General features: G+C 43.6%; 1 protein-coding gene across 3 annotated transcripts in view; it reads left to right on the top strand.

The window, feature by feature from the left end:
- The first annotated feature begins 271 nt into the window (after nt 1-271).
- Nucleotides 272-20,648, top strand: part of EBF2 (EBF transcription factor 2) — a 115,714-nt gene continuing 95,337 nt past the window's right edge. For 2 of the 3 annotated variants that reach the window (XM_062617022.1, XM_062617020.1), the window contains exons 1-6: nt 272-881; nt 3,197-3,353; nt 4,321-4,384; nt 4,687-4,742; nt 5,111-5,184; nt 10,647-10,715. In XM_062617022.1, the coding sequence (XP_062473006.1) occupies nt 751-881; nt 3,197-3,353; nt 4,321-4,384; nt 4,687-4,742; nt 5,111-5,184; nt 10,647-10,715 (551 nt within the window). In that variant the 5' untranslated portion in view covers nt 272-750. The remainder of the gene's footprint in view (nt 882-3,196; nt 3,354-4,320; nt 4,385-4,686; nt 4,743-5,110; nt 5,185-10,646; nt 10,716-20,648) is intronic. The other variant, XM_062617021.1, reaches the window with a different exon arrangement.

Below are 20,648 nucleotides of genomic sequence, written 5' to 3'. Positions count from 1 at the left end.
CTGCCTGTGCGGCTGCCTTGTCACTGCAGCACGGTTGGATCGTTACGTGGCCGTTAGCACGGGGTAGGGCCGTGCCGTGAAGTTCGGAGCTTGCCCGCCCGCCGCGCTCCCGGTGCCGCGGCCCCGCTGCCCGCTCCCCGCCCGCGGGTCCGGCCCCGGGACCGCCCGCTTCCCACCAATCCGCGGACGGTATGCTAATGTAATCCCTTATTTGGGAGCAGGCTCCGCCCCCTTCCCGGTACGTCCGCGGTAACCCATTCATGGTGACCGGCTGCGGAAGGACCGGCTCTTCCCGGTGGAGCTGTACAAGACCCTCCTTAACTCCGCTTCTTCCTTTCTTGTACAGTTTATCCCGCTTTTTTTTCCCTGTCCCCCCCCTCCCCTCCCCCGGATTAGGCAGCAATCATTCCTTCTCCCCGTGTCTGTGGAGAAACAGGTGATCCTGGTTAACAGCCATCGCTTTCTGGATGCAGTTTCCTCTCCTGCGTTTGAAGGATGATGATACCCGGCAAGACTGAATCAGCGTAACTTTTACTTTGCAAGAGGAAAAACTTTTCATTTTCTCTATTTGAAGGCATTAAAAACACATAGCACTTAAAAAAGCAGAAGAAGTTGGTTTTAAAGCTGAACTTCTCCACTTTCCTGGGATTTGTGTGTGCCAATTCCAAAGGCTGTGTCTTTTTATTTTCTTCTTTTCTCCTCCCTTATCTCCCAAAAGGAAACTGTTGATAGTTGGAATAGACTTTTTAAATGTTTGGGATTCAAGATACTTTAGGAAGAGGACCAATTCTGAAAGATAAATCTCTAGGTTCTGAAATGGATTCCGTCAGGTCCTGGGTCAGAAACGTTGGGGTTGTGGATGCAAACGTAGCAGCACAAAGGTAACCGTGACTATTTCTCCCCGTTTCCCCCCTGCCTTTATTCTATTATTTTACCTTTTTAAGCAAGCCTTTACTCTCTATTGTTGTTCGCATTTGATATTAAATTTATCTTCTCCCTTTCTGTCCCCTTCCCAGTCTCCTCTAGTCAGTGAAAATCCAAGTTAGTGCAGCTAGAGCTAGGGAGAAGCGCTCCAAACACGGAGAGCATCAAGCGTCCTAAAATCCAGTGCGGGGATCGGATGACAGCGACATCGGCTCATTACTTCTTTTCCTGCGGAAGGGAGGTGTGTGTGTGGTGGATTATAACAGTAATACAGACCGCTCCTTCCCTCTTTGTGGGTCGGACAGCCGAATAGGAGTGGATAAAGTTAGAATTAACTTAAATGTAGGTCTTTCCCTCCGCCCTCCCCGGCCCATCTTGTTTCATTTAATACAAGTGGCTCTGCAGCTACCGCAGGCACCGGCCAAACCTTCCCCCGCGGCTTCAAGGCCGCGAGCTGCCTAAAGCAGGCGAGCAGCGGCTGGAGCGCGGTTCTCTGGACCAAGGGGAGTCTGCAGAACGGGAGCCGCGTGGGTGCTGCGCGGAGCCGGCGGGGAGCACCTGCCCGCGGGGCTCTGCGCCGAGGGGCTGCGGAGCCCACGGCGCTGGGGCCGGGTGGTTCTACTTGTTTGGGAGGGTTACACCACTCCTCCCACCCCCTTTTATTCTCTCTTCCCAGCCAAGTCGGCTCAGGACCGTTATTCCAGTCTTCCCATTAGGGGCAAGACGATTAAACCCACTTCTAGGTATTTTTTTTTTCTTCCTTGCTCTCTGGATACGTTTTTTTCTTCTTCTTATTTTTTATTAAGTAGCAAAAGGTAAAGGTAAAATTAGTCCCAGGAATAAGTTTTTTTTTTTTTAACATAGAAACAAAGTGAAGGGCATGTGACACCAGATGGGACTTCAAATGAACCATGGACGTTTTAAATAGTACTGCCATGCCCTCCCCCTCCTCCGGCCTGATCTGTGAGCGAGGTTTTCTGAGGGCTATGGGAGGAGTTATCAAGAGTTTTATGAATGTCGATAGATGGTTTAATAAATACAATGAGGGGAGGAAGAGGTTTATTCCCGGGGAAACCGAAAGCAAAAGGAAACAGCTCCTAAAGAAGCCTGTAACTCTTGGAGCAGTGGGGCAGCAGTTGCGCTGTGCTCGTGGTGGCATCACCAGGGCTCTTTGAGAGACCTGTAACAAACCAAGAAATGCAGAAAATGAGAGGAAATCCGAACTAGGGGCAGTTGTGGCGGATGTGGTGAGTTCACACTGCACCTATTTGGCAAGGGAAAACGCAGGGAAACATCTGTAGTTCTCCGAAAGAGTCAAACACTTTTGCCAATGCGGTGCAGCTATTTTGGGGACTGAAAAAGCGAAGCAGTTCTGACTCCGAACTTGTCTGGTAGGTAGACTTAATCTGTCTAGTACATAATCTGGAGGTGCTAATGCGCGCCCTTGTTCTCTGCAGTGGGTAGAAATCGGCATTAGGGAGAAGGAGCTACAGCTAGTTTCACTAAGAAATATACCTGCAGTTTGTGTATTGTAAATACACAAAAGCATTTCAGTCTTGCAGTCAGGGACAAGATTTGGGCAAAGGTGAATTAACTTGAATCTAAATTCTTTCAATTTAAATCCGAAATTGAAGACCCAGACATCGGTTCAAATAGGACTAAGTGCTACCCTGACAAACTGTGCCGCTGAGGGAAGTGGATGCTCTGCTTGAAACTAGTTACCTTTCACCTAAAATGTAGGTGTCCTCAAGTTGACAGTCTGCTTGTAGGATCTGTTGTAAGGTCCTTGTCTCCTACAGGAGAAGTGAGCGATGTTGAGATGCATAGATAGCACTTCCAGACCCGCTAATATGTTACACCATCTTCCCACCCTGCGTGTTGCGTTCCAGAGATGAGTGTGACAGAGAGGAAAGAATAAAACACTTCCTGCGTTTAGCAGTGACCGATCTCTTTCTTATCTTTCGGCGCCTGTAAATTATTCTTATCCTTGGAGCAAACTGCAGACACCAGCGTTACAGCGACAGCCCGGCCCGGTCGCAGCCCTCGGCCGCGCTTCTCCATAGCGGAGCCGCGGCGCCCGGGCGGGGAAGCGCCGGGGTCGGTGTGACAAGCGACTGCTCCAGCGCTGTGTGCCGCTGGCGCAGGGGGGCGATTGCCGGCTCTTCTCGGAATGTGTGCTGCCTTTTCTGTTGTTGTTTTGCTGTGACTGCTGCACAACCTGGTAATGTCTTTGTCTCTCCCCCACACCCCATCCCGTATGTTTCCTTCACAGCGGAGTAGCTTTGTCCAGAGCTCACTTTGAAAAGCAGCCACCTTCCAACTTGAGGAAATCCAATTTCTTTCACTTTGTTCTGGCTCTCTACGACAGACAGGGGCAGCCCGTGGAAATAGAGAGGACAGCTTTTGTGGACTTTGTAGAAAATGATAAAGTAAGGCTTGTTACCTTTCTTCTTCCTCTTTCCCTCTCCAAATCTGATCTTTTCTTCTCCCCGTTGAGCTGTTAACTTCTAATACCTGTTGTCCCGAACAACATACAACCAGCTCTTGGTTAAGGGTTCAGGTGCTTTGACAGAGCTGTTGCCCTCTGTGTGCTGCTGTAGTTAAAAAGGTTTGCAAGCCTCTGCTGTATTGGGAATACAATGGGAATTTCATAGACCCACTAAAAATAGAATAAAAAAAATAATGCGGGTCAAATGTACCTTTTTTTGGTACCTACCAGATCTGTCAAGTTTTATAAGCACCCTCACAGAAGTGGAATGTGACCTGTAATAGGGCATATTATTGCTGAGCTTGATTATATGTATTTTTGAAGGTTCCAAAGTCAATGCCAGGATTTAAAAAGCATTTGCTTTTGGATTTTAAAACCCACGTGCTGACCACTTCACATTGGTTTTACAATTGTTTTGTTAGTCATGGACATTTTTTAATTATGAAGAATGGCCATTAATTATTTTCTAGGAAATTACAGTAAAAATAAAAATGCATGCAAGAAGCCTCCCTGTAACACAGGAAATAAATATCAGTAATGATTCAAAATAACACTACTGCAAAGGAATGAGCACACTAAACCCCAAACCCACTGACTTTTCCCACCGTCAATCTGCTTCATATTAACTGACTTGAAATGGACTACTTTATCTTGGTGTATTGCCTTGAAAAAGTGGAGAGCATAGCAGCAAATAGGAGGAAAAGAAGTTCTTGAACTCCTATAGGAAAAGATGTCAGCAGTATTTTGTAGTTTGCCTTGGGTCATTCGGAAGGTTAATACATCCCAATCAGTGGATTCACCTCGCAGAATTTTAATGAACTTTGTTGTCACTTCATCATGATTATCAGCTTCTGCATTTTAAATGTGCCAAGTGTAAGTTCTGGAAGATTTTTAATTCTCTCTTTCAGGAGCAAGGCAATGAAAAGACAAACAACGGCACACATTACAAACTCCAGCTCCTCTATAGCAATGGTGAGTCCCCCCTCCAGTCACCTTCCGTGCGCTGTAAAGGGAGGGAAGGTTTGTAGGTGCTGTCACTTTGATTTCTGAAACACACCAAAATTCCCTTGCCTGATGCCCCTTCAGTGTAGGGATGGGTTCTAAAGTTTCCCTGGTGTGGATGGCCTTGGGAAACACACTAGAAAGAACAAAACTCAAGTGGTCTTTCTGAGGATGTTTACTAAGGCACTAAATGAAACTAAACAGGTTTGTTCTGATGCTGAGGGAAGGATGCGTGTGGCAGTGTTGTTTATTGCTCGTCTGTCTCGCTGTAGGTGTCAGGACTGAACAGGATCTGTACGTTAGACTCATCGACTCAGTCACTAAGCAGGTGAGCATAGCTAATGTGTGCCGTGCTGTCCCGCTTTGCTGCAGCCTGCCTTTTTCCCAAACACTGCCCTGCATGGTTTTTTTCCTTCCGGTTAATTTTTGTCTCTGGTTCATCTTAAAGACCTTATTTTTGAGGGCAATTGAAAAGTAATGCTCTAAAGTCTATTTAATTTTTTTTCTTTATGGTTTGTAGGTTTTTATCCTCTTTAAAATCAATATTTATGTATAAGCTGCTTTCCCTGCTCATAAAGGCTTTGGGGGAAGGTTTTTATGTGTGAATAGTGGTAAAAAGCCTTCACCTTAGATCTGAATATTATGATACGAGTAACCCCAATGCTCCTGGCTTACCCCTGCCTTTAATTCTTGTAGCCCATAACTTACGAAGGACAGAACAAGAACCCTGAAATGTGCAGAGTGTTGCTTACCCACGAGGTCATGTGCAGGTAAGATGACTTGATTAATGGCATGGCATGTGTCAAGTTTGTTTCCATAGATGCCAAAATGGCCTTTCTGATGAAGTTACGGGTAGGAAAAGTTTGGTATTTTTGTCATTGAGTCACAGGGGTTATTTATGTAGGAAGATTTTCCTTTTACATGTGGATAATGCTTGATTTGGGTCCCATACATATATTTGAGGTCTTATTTTTTTATCTTATTTTGCTTTGGCTTTTCTTGTTGTTTACCACAAGAGGCTGAGCAGCCCCATGTTTGCAGTCTGACCTGCGCTGCTTTGGTTTAAGCTGGGCCTCTGTATACACTGTTTAAATCAAGACTTTTCATCTGCCTATTTCTTACCCAATTCCTGTTCACTTCTTGAGAATGAGCAGTTGAATGTATGGATTTTTCCCTGGCAATTAGAAGGCATTCTTCATCTAATTTTATCTGGTGCAATAGTTTAATGTTTTTAATTCTCATCATTCGTGTTCCTTAATTTTGCTTAGTTTTACGCCAGCCCAAAAAGAAATTCCTCAACCCAAAACACAAATCCTTTTTTATACCGTGTATGCAATATATAGGGGACTTCTACCTTTTAATTCAGAAAGACACTATTTTTAACATGTAAAGTTATAAATTAGAGGGTAAAATGAGTTGAGGATGATTTAATAATATTTATCTAAGTCTGAAGTTGCATGTACCTCATGTATGTACATCATGCTTCGATGGGAAGTTATTACGCAAGAACGGGAAAAGTCCTGATATTCTTTCCAGTACATACAACAATGCAAACAGTCACTGTTCTCATATTAAGATGGGTTAAATTGTGCATAGAATGTATTTTATGAAAGGAAAGAAAGGCAAGGCAAACCCAATCTTGGCCTTTATTAACCACAGTTTATGATTTATTGTATCAGTGGGAGGGGGTTAAGCTGTTGGACTGATGATTGCTTCTTCTAATGTTTGCAGTTTGCTGCTTGATTTTTATTTTGTTTGGGTTTTTTTTAATGATTTTTTTTTTTAAAGTAGCCTTTTAATGTAGTAGTAAGAGCAGCCTGTTTGCTCAGACTCCTTGTCAAGGGAAGGTATCAGTTTCGGTACTTAGATATTATATCAACTATTTCATTACTTTTTAAACACGGTAAGAATCGAGTCAATGTGTAGTGTTTCTGTTGGGCTTTGCTCTTGTTAATTAAAAAATGAGCATTGTCACTTCTGTCCAACTTTGCATCCGGGTGCACAAACACGGAGTGTATCAGGCGAGACACCCGTATGGTGCGCTGTACGGGGACCGTAGCTGTAGGACCAAAGAGCAAAGGTACCTTTGTTACTTTCTGTCACATCTGGAACTTGCATATGTATTTAAATACATAATTTAAATATATATGCTATCGATAGTGTGGAAAGTCTTTGCTGTAACTGGGTGAATATCGGAGAAGGAAAATTCTTGGATTTTCCACGCGGCTGTGATAACAACGTAACAACACACTTCATCTTTCTCCTCTCTTCCTGTATCTCTCTACATCTGTCTGCACTCTTGCAGTTCTGTTTTAGAAGCTGAAGTATTTCAGCAAACACCAGCACCTTCCCATCCAAATATCCTTCAAAATAAGATTAATTTGGCTTTTTGCTCTGCTGCTTCTTCATGCCTCTAGTCACTGTTCAGCTTTTATATATCTGGCCTCCACTGATGCCTGCAACCATATTCTGTGCTTGATTTGAGGTAGTGTTCTACAAATGTAAGCCACTATTCTGATTACACAGAACTTTCCTGCTTGATAGATTCACCAAGGAAGAATTACAACTCAGGGATGTCCTTTCTATGTAAAAAACAGATTAGTGAAGGAAATCAAAGCACTCTGTAACCTAATCAAGACATTTGGTTTTAAATGTCGTGTTTTTCTAAAGTAGCTCTGAACAGGATGCTGCATGTTCTGAAGAGGCATTACACATATCACTTTGAATAATGCCCAGGGAATGGATCCAGCTCTAGTTAAACTTGACATTTTATTTTATTTCTTTTAAGTACAATAATCAAATCTTCCTCATTGTGTGCTGCTTAAGTGGCAGCATCAATTTTTAAAGTCTCTAGTTTAGTTTGCATTAGTAACAGTATATAAAAATTTAATGCACTACCCACTCTGCTGTCCAAATTGATGCCTGGTGTTTTTAAAAGAAGGGTTTGCCAGTCTTTCTGCTCCTCTGCTTCCAGTCCTCACTAGTTAAAGGTAGGCTTTCTTTTTGTATGTAATCACACACGCAGCTTTTCCTGCTGCATGGAGACAAGTGCATGTGAAACCCCGTCTCTTTCCCTCAGACGGTGACAGATGCATGCTTAGCAGGAAAGTTGTCTAAATATTGATACGGCTGCACCAATCTGTCATACCCATTGAAAGTTAAACTCTCAACTCTCAATAATTAGTGCTTTCACTGAGAGCCTCCTATTTATTTATTTGCACATCTGAAATTCTTCATTTGGGTTATCCTGCCCTAATGGGATCTGTTCCTGTTAGGTGGGTCTCTCTCAGACACACAGGCTTCCCCCCAATGGCTGGAAATCAAGGTAAACACTCTCCTCTCCTGGAATAACTTTTTTCTCCTCTTCTTTTTCTTCCAATTACCGACTAAGAGGAAACTAGTTGTTATGCTGCTGCCAGCAACCCCCTATGCCCTCAATGCTCAGAGGGTTAAAAGGTATTATAATGTGAACAGAAGTAGTCTCAGGGCCTACAGCTGGCTAATAACAGAGTTGTATTGAGCACAGGCGAGCCCCACAGCTGTGACTTTCGCCACAAGGCTCAGACTAGACGGGAGCTCTAATCAGCTGGGCCAGGCGGCCGCTGGGGCCCGTGTCTTTATCGGCCAGATGGTGTGAATTTAGACACTTTTGTTATGCAATTGCAGGGAGGAGTTGGGGAGAAGAAAACAAAACAAAGGCCACCATGCTGGGAGCTTATTTGAGTTTGAAATTAGAGACAGATTTTTTTATTTTATGGGGAGGGGAGGCAAGTTGAGGGCTGAATTTTAAAACCATTTTAGTCAAGTATGGGGAGGGAAAGGGTGCAAGTTTGCCCCTGATTTGAGCCTTCTGGGGCATTTAGTTTGGAGATTTGGTGTTGGCCATAGGAGCTTTTTGGTTTCTGTGTTTGATTTTGGTGTTATTTTAATGTAAACCATTATTTTTCCTCATTAGATCCAGTTAAAGGGCAAAGAATAATAAGAAAAGGTGTAGGAACTACAGGCCTCAATATTCTTGTTTTAAGCTAAAGGTATGTTCCTGGCACAATGTTGTAACAGAAGTGTAGGTATTGGTGAAGTCATGCCAATAGTTTGCTTTAAGAGAATATCGTAGGCTTGATCTCTGACCACCAGAGCTTGGGAGTTTTGCCATTGACTTAAATTGGACCAAGTCAATTCTGTGTGATCAGGATGTAGAGATCTCAAAAGCATTTTGAAGTACTTGGAGAAGTTTAGCTGTAAGCCATGGTTTTAGAAAGAAAGTTTCTATGTATTCCAAATGTAAAGCTCTAAACTGCGACAGTTGTGCAAACTCCCATCACCCAAAATGTGTTCATTTCAGACCGCAGCCACACTGAACTCCAATCTCGCATAACTCATCCTAAGCCACTTCCTATGCCAAGGAATGGCAGCCCTGGGAAGGGTGTATGAGCTGATGAGATGTGATGGAGGAGCCGCTGGTGTGTTCTGCTTGGGTATTATCAGTATGCAATCAGATACGTGCTTATGATCATCTGCATAAGTTACATCACTAAAGGGTATCTCATTTAGTATTACTGCAGAGAGGAAACAAGTGCTGTTTCTGCTAGCTGTAAAAAAACCCAAACACTACAAAAGTATCTTGAAAATTGGGGGTTTTGTTGTTTTATTAGAGCAGCATGTAAACCAGCACAAGCGTTTATTCCCAGTGTTACATTGGATATGTAGGAAGCAGATGCCAAATCTATATTCTTCTATGTGAGGGGTTTCTGCTTTTGGGGGGGGGGGGTTATTTTTTTTCTTTAGAAACTATCTCGTCTCAGCTTTTAGGACAAAAATATGCAATTCTCTTTAAACAATCATTAGGCAATGAAATGCATAAAAGATGCACTTAAAGTTGGGCGAAGGAGGGAATAGGATATTCTTAGCTAGTGTGAATTACCATAGCTTCACTGAAGTCGATGGAGCTATGACAATTTACAGCAGCTCGAGGCTCTGCCCCAGGGATTTTTAAATATTTAGTGTCTCCTTTTATTTTAAAAGGACTAGCATCGATGAATAAGTGCAGGTTTGAGGCAAAGGGAATGTAGAAATGCTGGAACAGTTAGAGCTGCTGTTCAAATAGATCTGCTGGTTAGAGCTCATCTCACCGGGCAATTGCAACTTGAACGTGAAGTTCCTGGCACACGCTGTAACTTCAATTCCAAATACCTGCGTTTTCTCCTTTCCATATCTGAATGAGGGGTTTTATCCAAATGCTTTTTAGGTATTTATAATTGAATATTAGGCATTTGGGGGGCGGGGAAGCCCCTCTTTGATGCTTTGTCTGCCTTCAGTGAATTCAAGCATTTTATTGAATTTGAATTTTTTTAATTCCTCTGCTTGGAATTGCTCTCCAGTTGGAAAACTGGAATTTGCAGTTTTGCAAATGTACTCAGCACCAATTACAGCTCTGTGCAAAACCCTCAGCAATTGCTTGATCCCATAGGTGTCAATTTGAAAAACCACAGCAGACTCTGGAAAGCAGAATTTGGGAAGGCTTTTGTGTCAGGGCAGAATGTCATCTGGTGACTTTTGAGGCAAATGGGACTTGGGATGCAGACTCCTTAGTTTTGGATGACTCCATCTTCCCCCTCCCATATTAGCTCTGGTTGGAACAAGCTATCTGAGCATCAGGACAGCTGAAATTTCTTCTAGTGGACTCCTACAGCTAAGGACTGTTTTTGAAGTCTGTTGAATTTCTGGTACTTGGCTGCTGTATCTGCAAGGAGCATCACTCGTGTCCGTGGGTCTGTCAGTGGAAATCGGTGACCCATCTCCTGATTTACTTTTTTCTCTTGTTTTTTTTTTTTTATTATTCCTTTTAAAAAATGGGAAAAGGAAATGCAGTGGTTTCTTTAGATGGACTTTTAACCATACATAACATGATACTTGTGCCTGTCATGTCATTGTGACATCTGTTAATCATTTGTTAAGCTTTATGAATAGCACCTTAGTCTAAAGCATGACCATGTTGCTTTTCAGTTTTGGCTGGGAATTGCAGAAAAGACTGTGAGGAGCCAAGTACCAAAATCCAGCTGGAAACAACCAGGACTTGGGCACTGAATTCCCTTCTGGAAAGCCTAGCCAGAATTTTCTGTCACTCTTCTAGGCACATGCTGAGTTCTGAAGCTTTGCAGACAAGACTTTCAGCTGGTTGCTTTGCTGTCAATAGACCCAGTAATTCTTTAACTTTGGTTTTCTCTCTCTTTAGTCGGTGCTGTGAGAAGAAAAGTTGTGGCAACAGAAATGAGACTCCGTCTGACCCCGTCATCATCGACAGGTAGGAGACAAATCCTCATTTTCCTACAAAAGCAACCCCAAATTGTTGGTTGTGCTTTGAGGTGGCTGAGGGTTTGTGATGATGGATATCTGTCAGCGTCTGCCATTGGAGATATCTGTGCTTCGTGATTCCTGACAGAGCTGCCAGCCTACGAGCGGGTTGGCTTTAGTCCATCCAGGCTTACCTTGGCATAATGATTGATGTTCATCTTTCAAACTAAGTTCTCTATGTATCACTTTCATTGTGAGCAAATATTCCATATATACATCTGGAATGTTTTCTCTTCACCAGGGATCTGATCCAACTGGGTTACTGAGACAGATAAAGCTTTGAGCAACCTGGCAGATTCAGTAATATTCTTTAACAAAATACCATTTTTGTAGGAATGTGGGGAGGAAGGAAGGGGTAAAGGCAGAAGTGCAACATGTTGGGTAGGATTAAAACTGATGGTTTGGGTGTTGCGAGCAATTTCATGTAGAACAGCACCTTCATATGTTACTCAGTTCCAGATCCAAGTCTAGGTTCTGCTTGCCAGTTTGTAGGTGAATAACATAAATAGGGGAGAGCAGGGGTTTGTTAAATCATGAGCTGGCACATTAAAAACTGTGAGTACTTGTGGAGGCTGAGAAGTCACCTGAACTACTGACTTGAAGTGTTGTTTGCTATCTGGAGATCAGCAAGATTCCAGAAGGATAAATAAGAGTAGACAGAGCTTTCAAAAAGAAGTGCACAACTGAGATCTCCAGAAGGAGAACAGGAAACAAGGGAAAGTCAGGAGAAAACCTTCCCCCCCCCCCCTTTAATCTATAGTAACTGTTTAAAGATCTGCTTTTTCCTGAAGCAGCTGGTACAAGGGGCCAGTGGTGAGCTGCTGCTGAGGTGGAATGATTGTGGATTCAGCTTTTATGTCTGTTATGTGTCTGGCATGCGTTGTCTACATTCTAATAAGCATTATTTGTCATAGTATGTCTTGTGAATTTGTTTTGGCATTCAGAATGGTCAAGCTGGTTTGAATAAAGATTTGCAAATCTTTCTTTTTCTTCATGACAGAGTTAACCTAAGTATTTTGGAGCTTTGATGTGATGGTTCTTCACTCCTTTTACCCCACGATTTTCTTTTTAATGTTATATTTACAAGCTGTGGTTGGGGCCAGGGTTGGCAGTGGCAGAAAACTGGGCTGTTTGTGTGGGGGCAGTTTCCTGACTGGAAGCAGAAGTCCCAGATATGCCATCTTGACCTTTTCTGTGAAATTTCAAGCTTATTTTTGGCTGTGTTGATGTTTGGTATGAATCTGCTTTTGGGAACTTTCCAATCTGAATGTTCTGAAATTGGTCTTGCTGCTAGAGAAGCAGCATGACATGAGTGCTGTATTAGCCCAGGAATTAAGTCCATGAAGGGGGTAGTTCCTACCACTAGATCAGATTTAGGCCGCAGAGGAAAGGCATGATGACAAATCATACCTGGTGGCATGGTTTAGTGAACAGCGTGGTGAATAGAAGCTAAACTCAAAGCTAAACCTTGTTCTACCACTGATGATAGGGCAGCATCTAGCAGATCACTCCCTCTTCCGCACAGTTGCTCCTATTCCACCACTTTGCCCAGTTACACAAGGTTTGAGGAGTAAGAGATAATCCTGCGTCTTAACACATGTAATGCAAATACTATAACAAAGTTTATGCTGTATGTGCCTGTGCACAGAGGAGTTTGTTGTCTAGACTGTCACCCTCGGGCATGTCCACAGCAGTAACTACCAAAGAGTTTAAACACTCTCCCAAGCTACTTTCAGTGGGACTGATCTTCCTGTCTTTCAAACAAGGAGAAAACGGTGCTGAGAACTGTATGTGTTCAGAGCTAGCTTGGGAATCTGGGCAGCAGTGTTCTTATTTATCCAGGTGGTCTTTATATGTCTTCTTTAGAAGAAGACATCTATGCTTAAGAGCTTAGTAGCAGGTAGAATATAGTCTCTGAAATGCAGCTTGCCATCATGCAGGCCAGGAAAGGTAAGATTTTCAGTTCAGTGTTGCCTTCATGGTGGGTTTCTTCTTAGTTCAAAAAGAACTACAGGTTATTTTTAGCAATAAATAATAATTGGAGTGGGTGCAGAGAGGGGCTGCATGTGGGCTGTGTGTCTGTGCTCTGCATCGGCCCACACCGTAGACACATCCTACAGACCTCAGGAGACTGCCGAAGCCTTTGACTTAGTTGAGGTTATAACCATCCACTGTTGCACTGAGCTAACCATGCACCAGATTTAGCTCAGTTCAGGGACTGTGTTACAAGCTGCTGCATATGACCATAACTTCATGAGCAGTGCACAGCAGTGCAGTGTTTCCCCCTTTCTCTGTTTCTCTCCTTGCTTTTTATGCTCCGGGGGACTGATGCTTAGACACTTGTGTTGGTTTACCTGTTTGTTGCTATAGGGAGGCACAGTTCATCGGTGTTTGCCAGATCATGGAAACTTGTATCCTCCTTTTAAAAGGAAGAAATGGCTCAGTGGGAAAAAAATGTCAGTCGTGTTGTTGCTGTTGGGTTTTTCCTTCTCCTTGAATGAATTCCAAAAGTTCTTATGCAGAATAAAACATTTCTGCTGTGACCTTTGCTCTGGGGACTAGATTTAGATCCTAAGGACCTTGCAGTTATTTTTCCATTCAGTCTTGAAAACTAGCACTTTTCTGTATGAAAGGGAACTTCTTCACTGAAATTCACTGTGACCCTCTCCCACCGACAAAGGTCTGTAGGAAGTGTTGGAGTATTTAGGTTCCTTCAGTGTTTTGAGTCAGAATTCCAGGGTAAGTCTGATCAGAATCTGACTTCAGAACGCTGCCTCTGTTTTAACAGCAGTGATACGATACAGCTCAAATCCTGCAATGTCGCTATTGCAGAGGTCAAAAAGCAGGAAAGATGGAACCCCAGTGGAGCACAGCACTGAAAGGGCTTTGTGAGCATGGGCAGGAGGTTTCTTGATAGATGTTTAGTCCAGAAGCATTTCCAGAATAGACACTCAAAGCTTTTTAGGCAGCACAAATCCCAGTCAGCTCTCAGAATATCAGAGCAAGCTTTAATTTAGCGTATGAGATCAAAATTCATCAGGGCTAAGTTAGTTCTAGTGTGTTTCCGTGGTGGATCATAGCACCGGTGGGTTTCCAGGGATCTTAATGTCTCTTCATCCTGTTTTCCATCTTAGTTTTTGGAGTTAGTACCTGTGGAATTGGTGGGTTTGTGAGACTTCAGCAGTGTAATGGATTTTATTCTCCCCCTCCCTTCGTGGCTGAAGTGGTGGCTCTTGATGTTCCTTGTAATTCCTGGAAATCTGTGAACTTTGAGTACTAACATTCCCTTCTTTGTTGAAATCATAGGCAGGGATGTGAAGTGGAGGGGTTGGGGTGGCTTCCAGATGGAAGGGTGGACGCTTGTTCTTTTAAAGATGATACTTCCCAAATGAAAAGTGTATTTTGCTTATATTCCAGTTAGTTTTCCTCCTTTCCCACTGCAGTGATGCACATGAAAAGAAACTTGGTCTTGGGATTAAAAGGTCAGAGATGCTGCAAATGAATTTAATTCCTCATTTTAGGAGAGTTGGGATATAAATTCCCCATTCATCAAGTGGGAATGTTGGGATGGTTTTCATTTATATATTTCTTTGGGTTTTTTTTTTCCGTTTTTTCTTTTTTGCTTAGTCTCAGCCGTCTGAAAAGGACTTTATCCTTTCCACCACCGTTTTGGGCTGATCCCTAAAACCATGGGGTAACATAAGGATATTTCCTAATGCTTAGGGGCAGAACAGCATGAATGGAGAGGCCTGGATCAAATTCCCACTGATACAGGTTGCCCTGAGACTTCAAGCCAGTCACATAAGTCCTCTGTTTCCCCCTGTGGAAAGTGGTTTCAGATCCTTCAATAGGAATTTTGGGGTTATTTTTTGTATTTCTACTGTGAGGATTTCACCTCCATGGCAGAGTTGGATTGCTCTTGTTCTGCTGTGCTCCATGCTCCTTGTATACCTGCCAAGGTAGAATAAACACCTCAGATCTGTTGCTGCTGTGGGGTGAAACGAGGAGCCCCAGAGAGACACAGCCTTCCTCAGCTCCCTGTGCTACAGTCCCCCCTTCCAAGCCTCCAAACCCCACAATGATCTCTCCTGTTGTCCTAGGGAGTCAAAGTCCTTTGTTCACTGCTAAACCCTGCTCTCCTGCAAAGAGCTGCTGTTGTGCCATCTGTCTCTTTATGAATTTTTTAGTAGACTGGATGTTTGTGGGGAGTCAGTAACTTACAGTGCACTATCGGAGCCGTTTGACACGTGGTTCTCTTAGTGCCTAATGTGCATGTTTTGGTTCTTCCCTCTTCTTCCCCTTTCAGGCAAAAAGAACATTTCTTTACTAGTTTGTTGTACAAAGCATCTTGTAATCTTGCTACATGCAATCACTTCAAGCTTGTAGATGGAGTAAGCTCAAGGATGGTGTCACATAATCTTCCTTTTAATGTCAACAGACAGCAGGTTTTCCAGCAAGCTGGTGAATCAGGAGGAGCTTAAAGATCTTTACGAGTGTGCCTGAAAGCTGAAGGATGGACTTGTGGTTAAGGAGCTTGTTTGAGCTGTGGAAGCCCCAGGTTCTCCATTGCAGACTCCCTGTATTTTTCCAGCCATTCCCATAGGCATTTCTACCTTTCACTGGTAACACAGAGGCACATGCTGAAAGCTGATGTGTGCAAATACTATGGTGATGGGGAAAGCTGTTGCCATTAGGTGGCAATTGTTCTGGAGTGATTTAAAAGTTATTCCGTCCCCAGGCCTTAGTTGCTGCTGCCTGGACTGAAGGTGTTACTGCTCCTGAAACTAAGCAAAAAGAAATGATTTTGAATCACTGCCGACTTCAAGCACGGATCTATTAGGAAGCAACAGAACTGGGACCTCACTTCCACTAGCTCTTTGTACAGGAGTGCTGCAGGCCTTGTGCTGTAACTGTGTGACTGTGCAGCGTTTTGCCCTGAGCCCTCTGAATGGAGCACTTGCCTTTTTGGGATAAGTTTGAGGGAAAAACATAACAGGTTGGAGTGTTAACTAAAATTGGTTGGTTTAGTTCCACTAAGTGTGACTGAAGTAGTCAGCTCATGTTCTGGTTTCAGGGCTGCAAGTGGAGCATGGTTAAGTCTCTGAGCAAGCTGAGAGAGCAGCGCTGGTTCAGCCTGGAGAAGAGAAGACTCCTTAAGGGGAGACCTTAGAGCAGCTCCAGTGCCTGAAGGGGCTGCAGGAAACCTGGAGAGGGGCTTTGGACAAGGGCCTATAGGGACAAGACAATGGGAATGGCTTTAACCTGCCAGAGAGGTTCCCTGATGCTTTAGTGCAGTTTGGACAGCAAGCATGGACAAATTCTAATCTTGTTAGATGACTTCTCCTTTAGTGGAGACAAAAACCATTGCTGGTGCTGGCTGGGTGAATCCTGACTGGGCAAGGCAGAGTTTTGATCAGAGTTCAAACAGAGTGGAAAAATCCTTCTCTCCTCTTAAATGGAGGCTTTGTCCTTGCAGTAAAGAGAATTTGATGCAGTTTGTGTCCTGTTCTTATGAACAGCCAGCTGATGCTGAGGGCTCTCAGAATTACAGATGTGATAGCAGTGTGAGGAGCCAGTGGAGTCAAGGAGTTTGGTAACAGTAGAGTGGGGAATGGAATCAAAGTTTCCCATGAGCTAAAGCACCTCTGGGACCAGTAGCTGAGGGTGAATTTGCTATGCAAACAGGGCAAAAGAAATTCTGGGCATATAGAGCATTGGTGTGTGACATGTGATCTCTAAAACTTAGCTGTTTGAAAATGGCCTGCGTTTGTCTGGATCCATCTGAGCGCATCTTTGCCAGTATTTCAGAGTATTTGCATCTTGATGAAAGCATCCTCTGTGTATTTATGACCTGAAATACTGTTCCTTATCACTTTTGCCCTCCTCTAGGCCTCTGTCTAGACCTGGTTTTATGGACTTGTCACTTCATCTGCCCTAGCCTTTCTTGTTACTGCCTCTTGCTTTCCTTTTGAACCTTTTATTTCTGTCCATCCCTTCCTTGTGTTTCTTTCACCATCTGTTTCTGGTAAGATCTTGTGTATTTTCCATGCTGTTAACTTCAGCTGCTCTGAAGTGAATGCTTCACATCTGAAGAAAGGCTGCCAGTTAATGTATAGTGCTTGCCCTTTTCAGATAGGGGATGAAATAACTTGTCCCACTTGGAACATCTCCCAGCGTCCTTGCAAAATGAAGACAGGGTTGAGACTGAAAGTATATAATGTATATCTGAAACTTGCTAAGTCAGATAGCAATGGGCTCACCATTTTAATCACAGTAAGAGCTGACATGACTTGCCCAGGATCATGTAGGAGACAGTGTGGAGTGCAATCCAAGTCTTGTGTGTTCCAGGCTAGATCATGTAAGCATGTCCTGGAACAGCATTTCCTTTCTGCAACTGCAAGTCATATTCCCATCTTTCTCTGACTGGGACCTTTAATGTGCTGCTCTCATCCAGCCCATCTTCTCTTTCTTCTTTTTTTTTTCTTTCCTCCCCATCTCCTCTGCTCATTTCCTTCACAAACAAATGCTTATTTCTCCATGGGCATTCCATTTATAACTCCACGTTTGGTGGCTTTTCCTTCAAGTGGAGTCCATTGAGCTTGTAAATCATATTGGATCAGTGAGCCTATAATGAGGCTTCTAAGTCCAAACAGTGCAAGTCTGCTGGGATTTTATTGTTCATAAAGCTTCTTCCCTGGGGAGTGATAGAGCCATTAGGTGCGTGCTGTGTTTAATATTTGGTCATGGCAGGAAGCAATAATTTTCTCTCTTTTACTGTGGCTCCTGAGTTGTTTTTAAGCACTCAGCTTATTTGAGTGCCTCTGAACCCATTAGGCAAAAGGAGCCGCTCTGCCCTACCTGGGTTTGTATCTGGCCTACAAAGGCTATTTCAAGAAAGTAAAATGAGGCAGCAACTGATTGCCCTGTGGTGGCTCTTAATCACTTGCCCCTCTCATGAACTCAAGTGCTGTCACACCTGACAAGAGATGGCATGAAGCTGATTCTGCCAGACAATGGCATTTCTCACGCTGAAGGGATTGTTCTGTTTGTTCCAGCAGAGAACAACCACCAGGGCTCCTGTTTGTATGGCATGTTAAATGGAGCTAAGGATTTATCTTGGGTGAATCCACACCAAAACTTCCTTTCCTTTCAGTGGAAGCGGGAGCAAGGCTGTTATTCCAGTATTCTGGAAGTGGGTGTGTATGTTTTAATCAACAAAACCACCAAGCAAAAACCAACCAAAAAACAAGGAGTGAAACCCAATCCACTTTTCCAGGAAGGAATTGCAATTTGGGAAAGGAAACTGGCAGAGTCTGGGCTGTAGGAGCTTTGCAGTGTCACAACTTCATACCCATGTGGCCTGGGGCCATCGGTGAGCGGGGCAAGTCCAGCTCTGCAGCCCATTGAGCCCTCTTCCCTCTGCTCAGTTCTTGGCCTGAAGGCAGAAAATTCTGCTCCATGGATTTTTTTATCCCTTTAAAGAGAAAAGAGTGGAGTAACTATTCTCCTTGGAAATGTGAATCCCAAGCAAAGGAAAATGGTGTTGTCAATTACTGTGAATCCTTTCAAGGTACAGGCTCTGTAGCATGATAGGAAGTGGCTCCTCTGACAGCCTTTCCCTTGTATTCGCAGTGCTTCTCTCAAAGTCCTAGTCAACTTTCTCCACAGGATGTGCCATCCGTTCTGCATGCGCCTCATGCTTTCCATTGTTGCTGCTGACTGCACCACCAAGCGGGTTTGTTAGCCTGATTATTGTAGGTGTTCACTTGCTCTAGTTAGGTCTGTTCCTTTGCTTCAGGGGAAGAGTTTTCCACTGCCACGTTTTCCCGCTGGGTCCTTGTCTTGATCTTTGCAGCTCTGTGCAAGAGGCTTGTATCAGAAAGGAAAGAAATAATTGCCTTGCTCTTAGGCTCTGTGCCCAGGAGCTACGTTGCAGAAGCAGGACTGCATGAGGTATGTTTGCATTAGCCAGACACACACACACGTTGTGCTTTACCTTAGAGGAGGATGAGCAAGTGTTTGAAAAGAGAGGGTGTAGGATGGGTAATTACACAGGTGTTTAAAGCGTTTGAAAGCCAGAACACAGTGAACAGATCAAATTACCTGACGGCATAAAGAAATGAGACTTAAAGCCAAGAGTGGGGATGTCAATCCAAATATTGAAGGGTTTTTGAAGAGATGTGGTTATGTTCTCTTCTGCAGCTTTGTTAAAAAGCTATTTCAGCAAATGGATCCTGATTCGGCAAAACACTTGGCACTTTTATTTAGCATCAACATCAAGAAGCATGTATGTAAATATTTTGTTGAAGCTAAGTCCTGAAAAGATCGTGAAACTGCTAAAATTCCCAGCTGGGCTTTGTTGTTGTTGTCAGCTTCCCATCAGGAGCTACAGTTCCTGAAGTTTCCTTTTTTGCAAAGGTAAAACTTGGGATTTTCACATGAATCTAAACTAAAAAGTGCTGTTTGGGAGGAGAGGTAAAGCTGGGGAGGTTCTGCCTCCTTCAGACATGCTCTTCATCTTCTGCATCTATCTGAGGGTTTTATTCTGGACAGTTTTAAATGCTCCTTGAATTAAAGCTGCTCGCTGTGTCACTGGGTCTCCACGCTACATTGTGCTGGATACTTATTTGGAGCAGGAGCAAATACTTGAACAGTGATGTTTTTCCAGATCTCTCCTCTCATTAGGAACGTGGGTGCTCAGTACCTCGAAGAAAAATAACAAGGACTTTGAAGGCTGACTCCACGCCAGAATAAATCATTTTCCTTGATGTTGACAAAAGATTTGGTCAGTCAGAATTCCTCGGCTAAAGAGGGGGGAAAAGTATCCAGGGTTGTGTCAGTGTCACTTGTTGACATAGACCTCAAAAAAAAAATCCTCTGGGACGTTTTGGTTAAAGGTTTGGGGTTTTATTTTCCCCTTCCCCTTTATCTCAAGCATTTCCCAGCATTCCTGCAGGGACATCTGGTTCTCTCATTTTCCAGTTTGACTTCGGTGCCTTCAGAAAGTGTCACTGTCAGTTGCTTTCTGTTTAGCCAGGCAACACAAGCAGGAGAGGAGCCCTGCCTGATAACTCGCCTAACATAGAGCTGCCCTTCAGAAGCAGTGACCTGAACCATTTCTGTGATGGGCAATGGGACTGTGTCCCCTTTCCTTTCGTTTTCTTCTGTAGCTTCAGGTTTGTATTTTTTTTAATAGGGAAGATTTCTGTTTATGTTACCCATGAAGGCACGTGAAGTTCTGTCTCTTTGTGCACTCATACATTGGATGGCCGTTTTCCTCCACTTGAGAGCTCTGCTTTAGCAAGAGAACAGCAGCCAGCAGATAAATGCTCTGTATTTGCACAGATCAAAGGTGATTTTAGAGCAGTGGATTCTGATTGCTTGGCTCATGTGAGTTGTCATATAGCTGGGAGAGTTTCTATCAGCTCAGGCTTGTCTGTAACTCTTGTGGATGTGTACTGCACATAGTTTGGGAGCAGCCTCTTGATGGCTTGGTTGCAGTGTGGGGAAATGGTGCTTCTGGGCAAGAGAATTGGGCTTTAAGGTTTGGTGAGGAATTTTGCATGGACTGCGAGTCTTGACTGGAGGATTAGGACCTGATGGTAGGTTGGGCCCAGCTGGGGGCTGAGGAAGAGGCAAGGAGCAGCTAGAACAAGCAGGTAAAAATGGGAATGGGGCATGGTACATGCTGTGATGTATTGAGGAAGAATTATATCATAATAGGATGGTACCATATACATCAAAAAGGATTTCAGTTAATTAGTTAATTGTAGCATTTTCTAGTTTCTGAATGAGTTTTTAAGAGCTCTGCAATATTTCTGTATTTAAGATTGTTGGCATGTGAAAGACTTGCTATTAACATTGCTGTAAGCTGCAGGTGTGG

The sequence above is a fragment of the Pezoporus occidentalis genome, unplaced genomic scaffold, assembly GCF_034315485.1.
Source record: "Pezoporus occidentalis ecotype Australia unplaced genomic scaffold, CSIRO_AGI_Poc_V1 ctg191, whole genome shotgun sequence".
In the NCBI taxonomy this organism is placed as follows: domain Eukaryota; kingdom Metazoa; phylum Chordata; class Aves; order Psittaciformes; family Psittacidae; genus Pezoporus; species Pezoporus occidentalis.
Note: the sequence above shows the minus strand (reverse complement) of the source record. Positions and strands in the feature narration are given on the sequence as shown.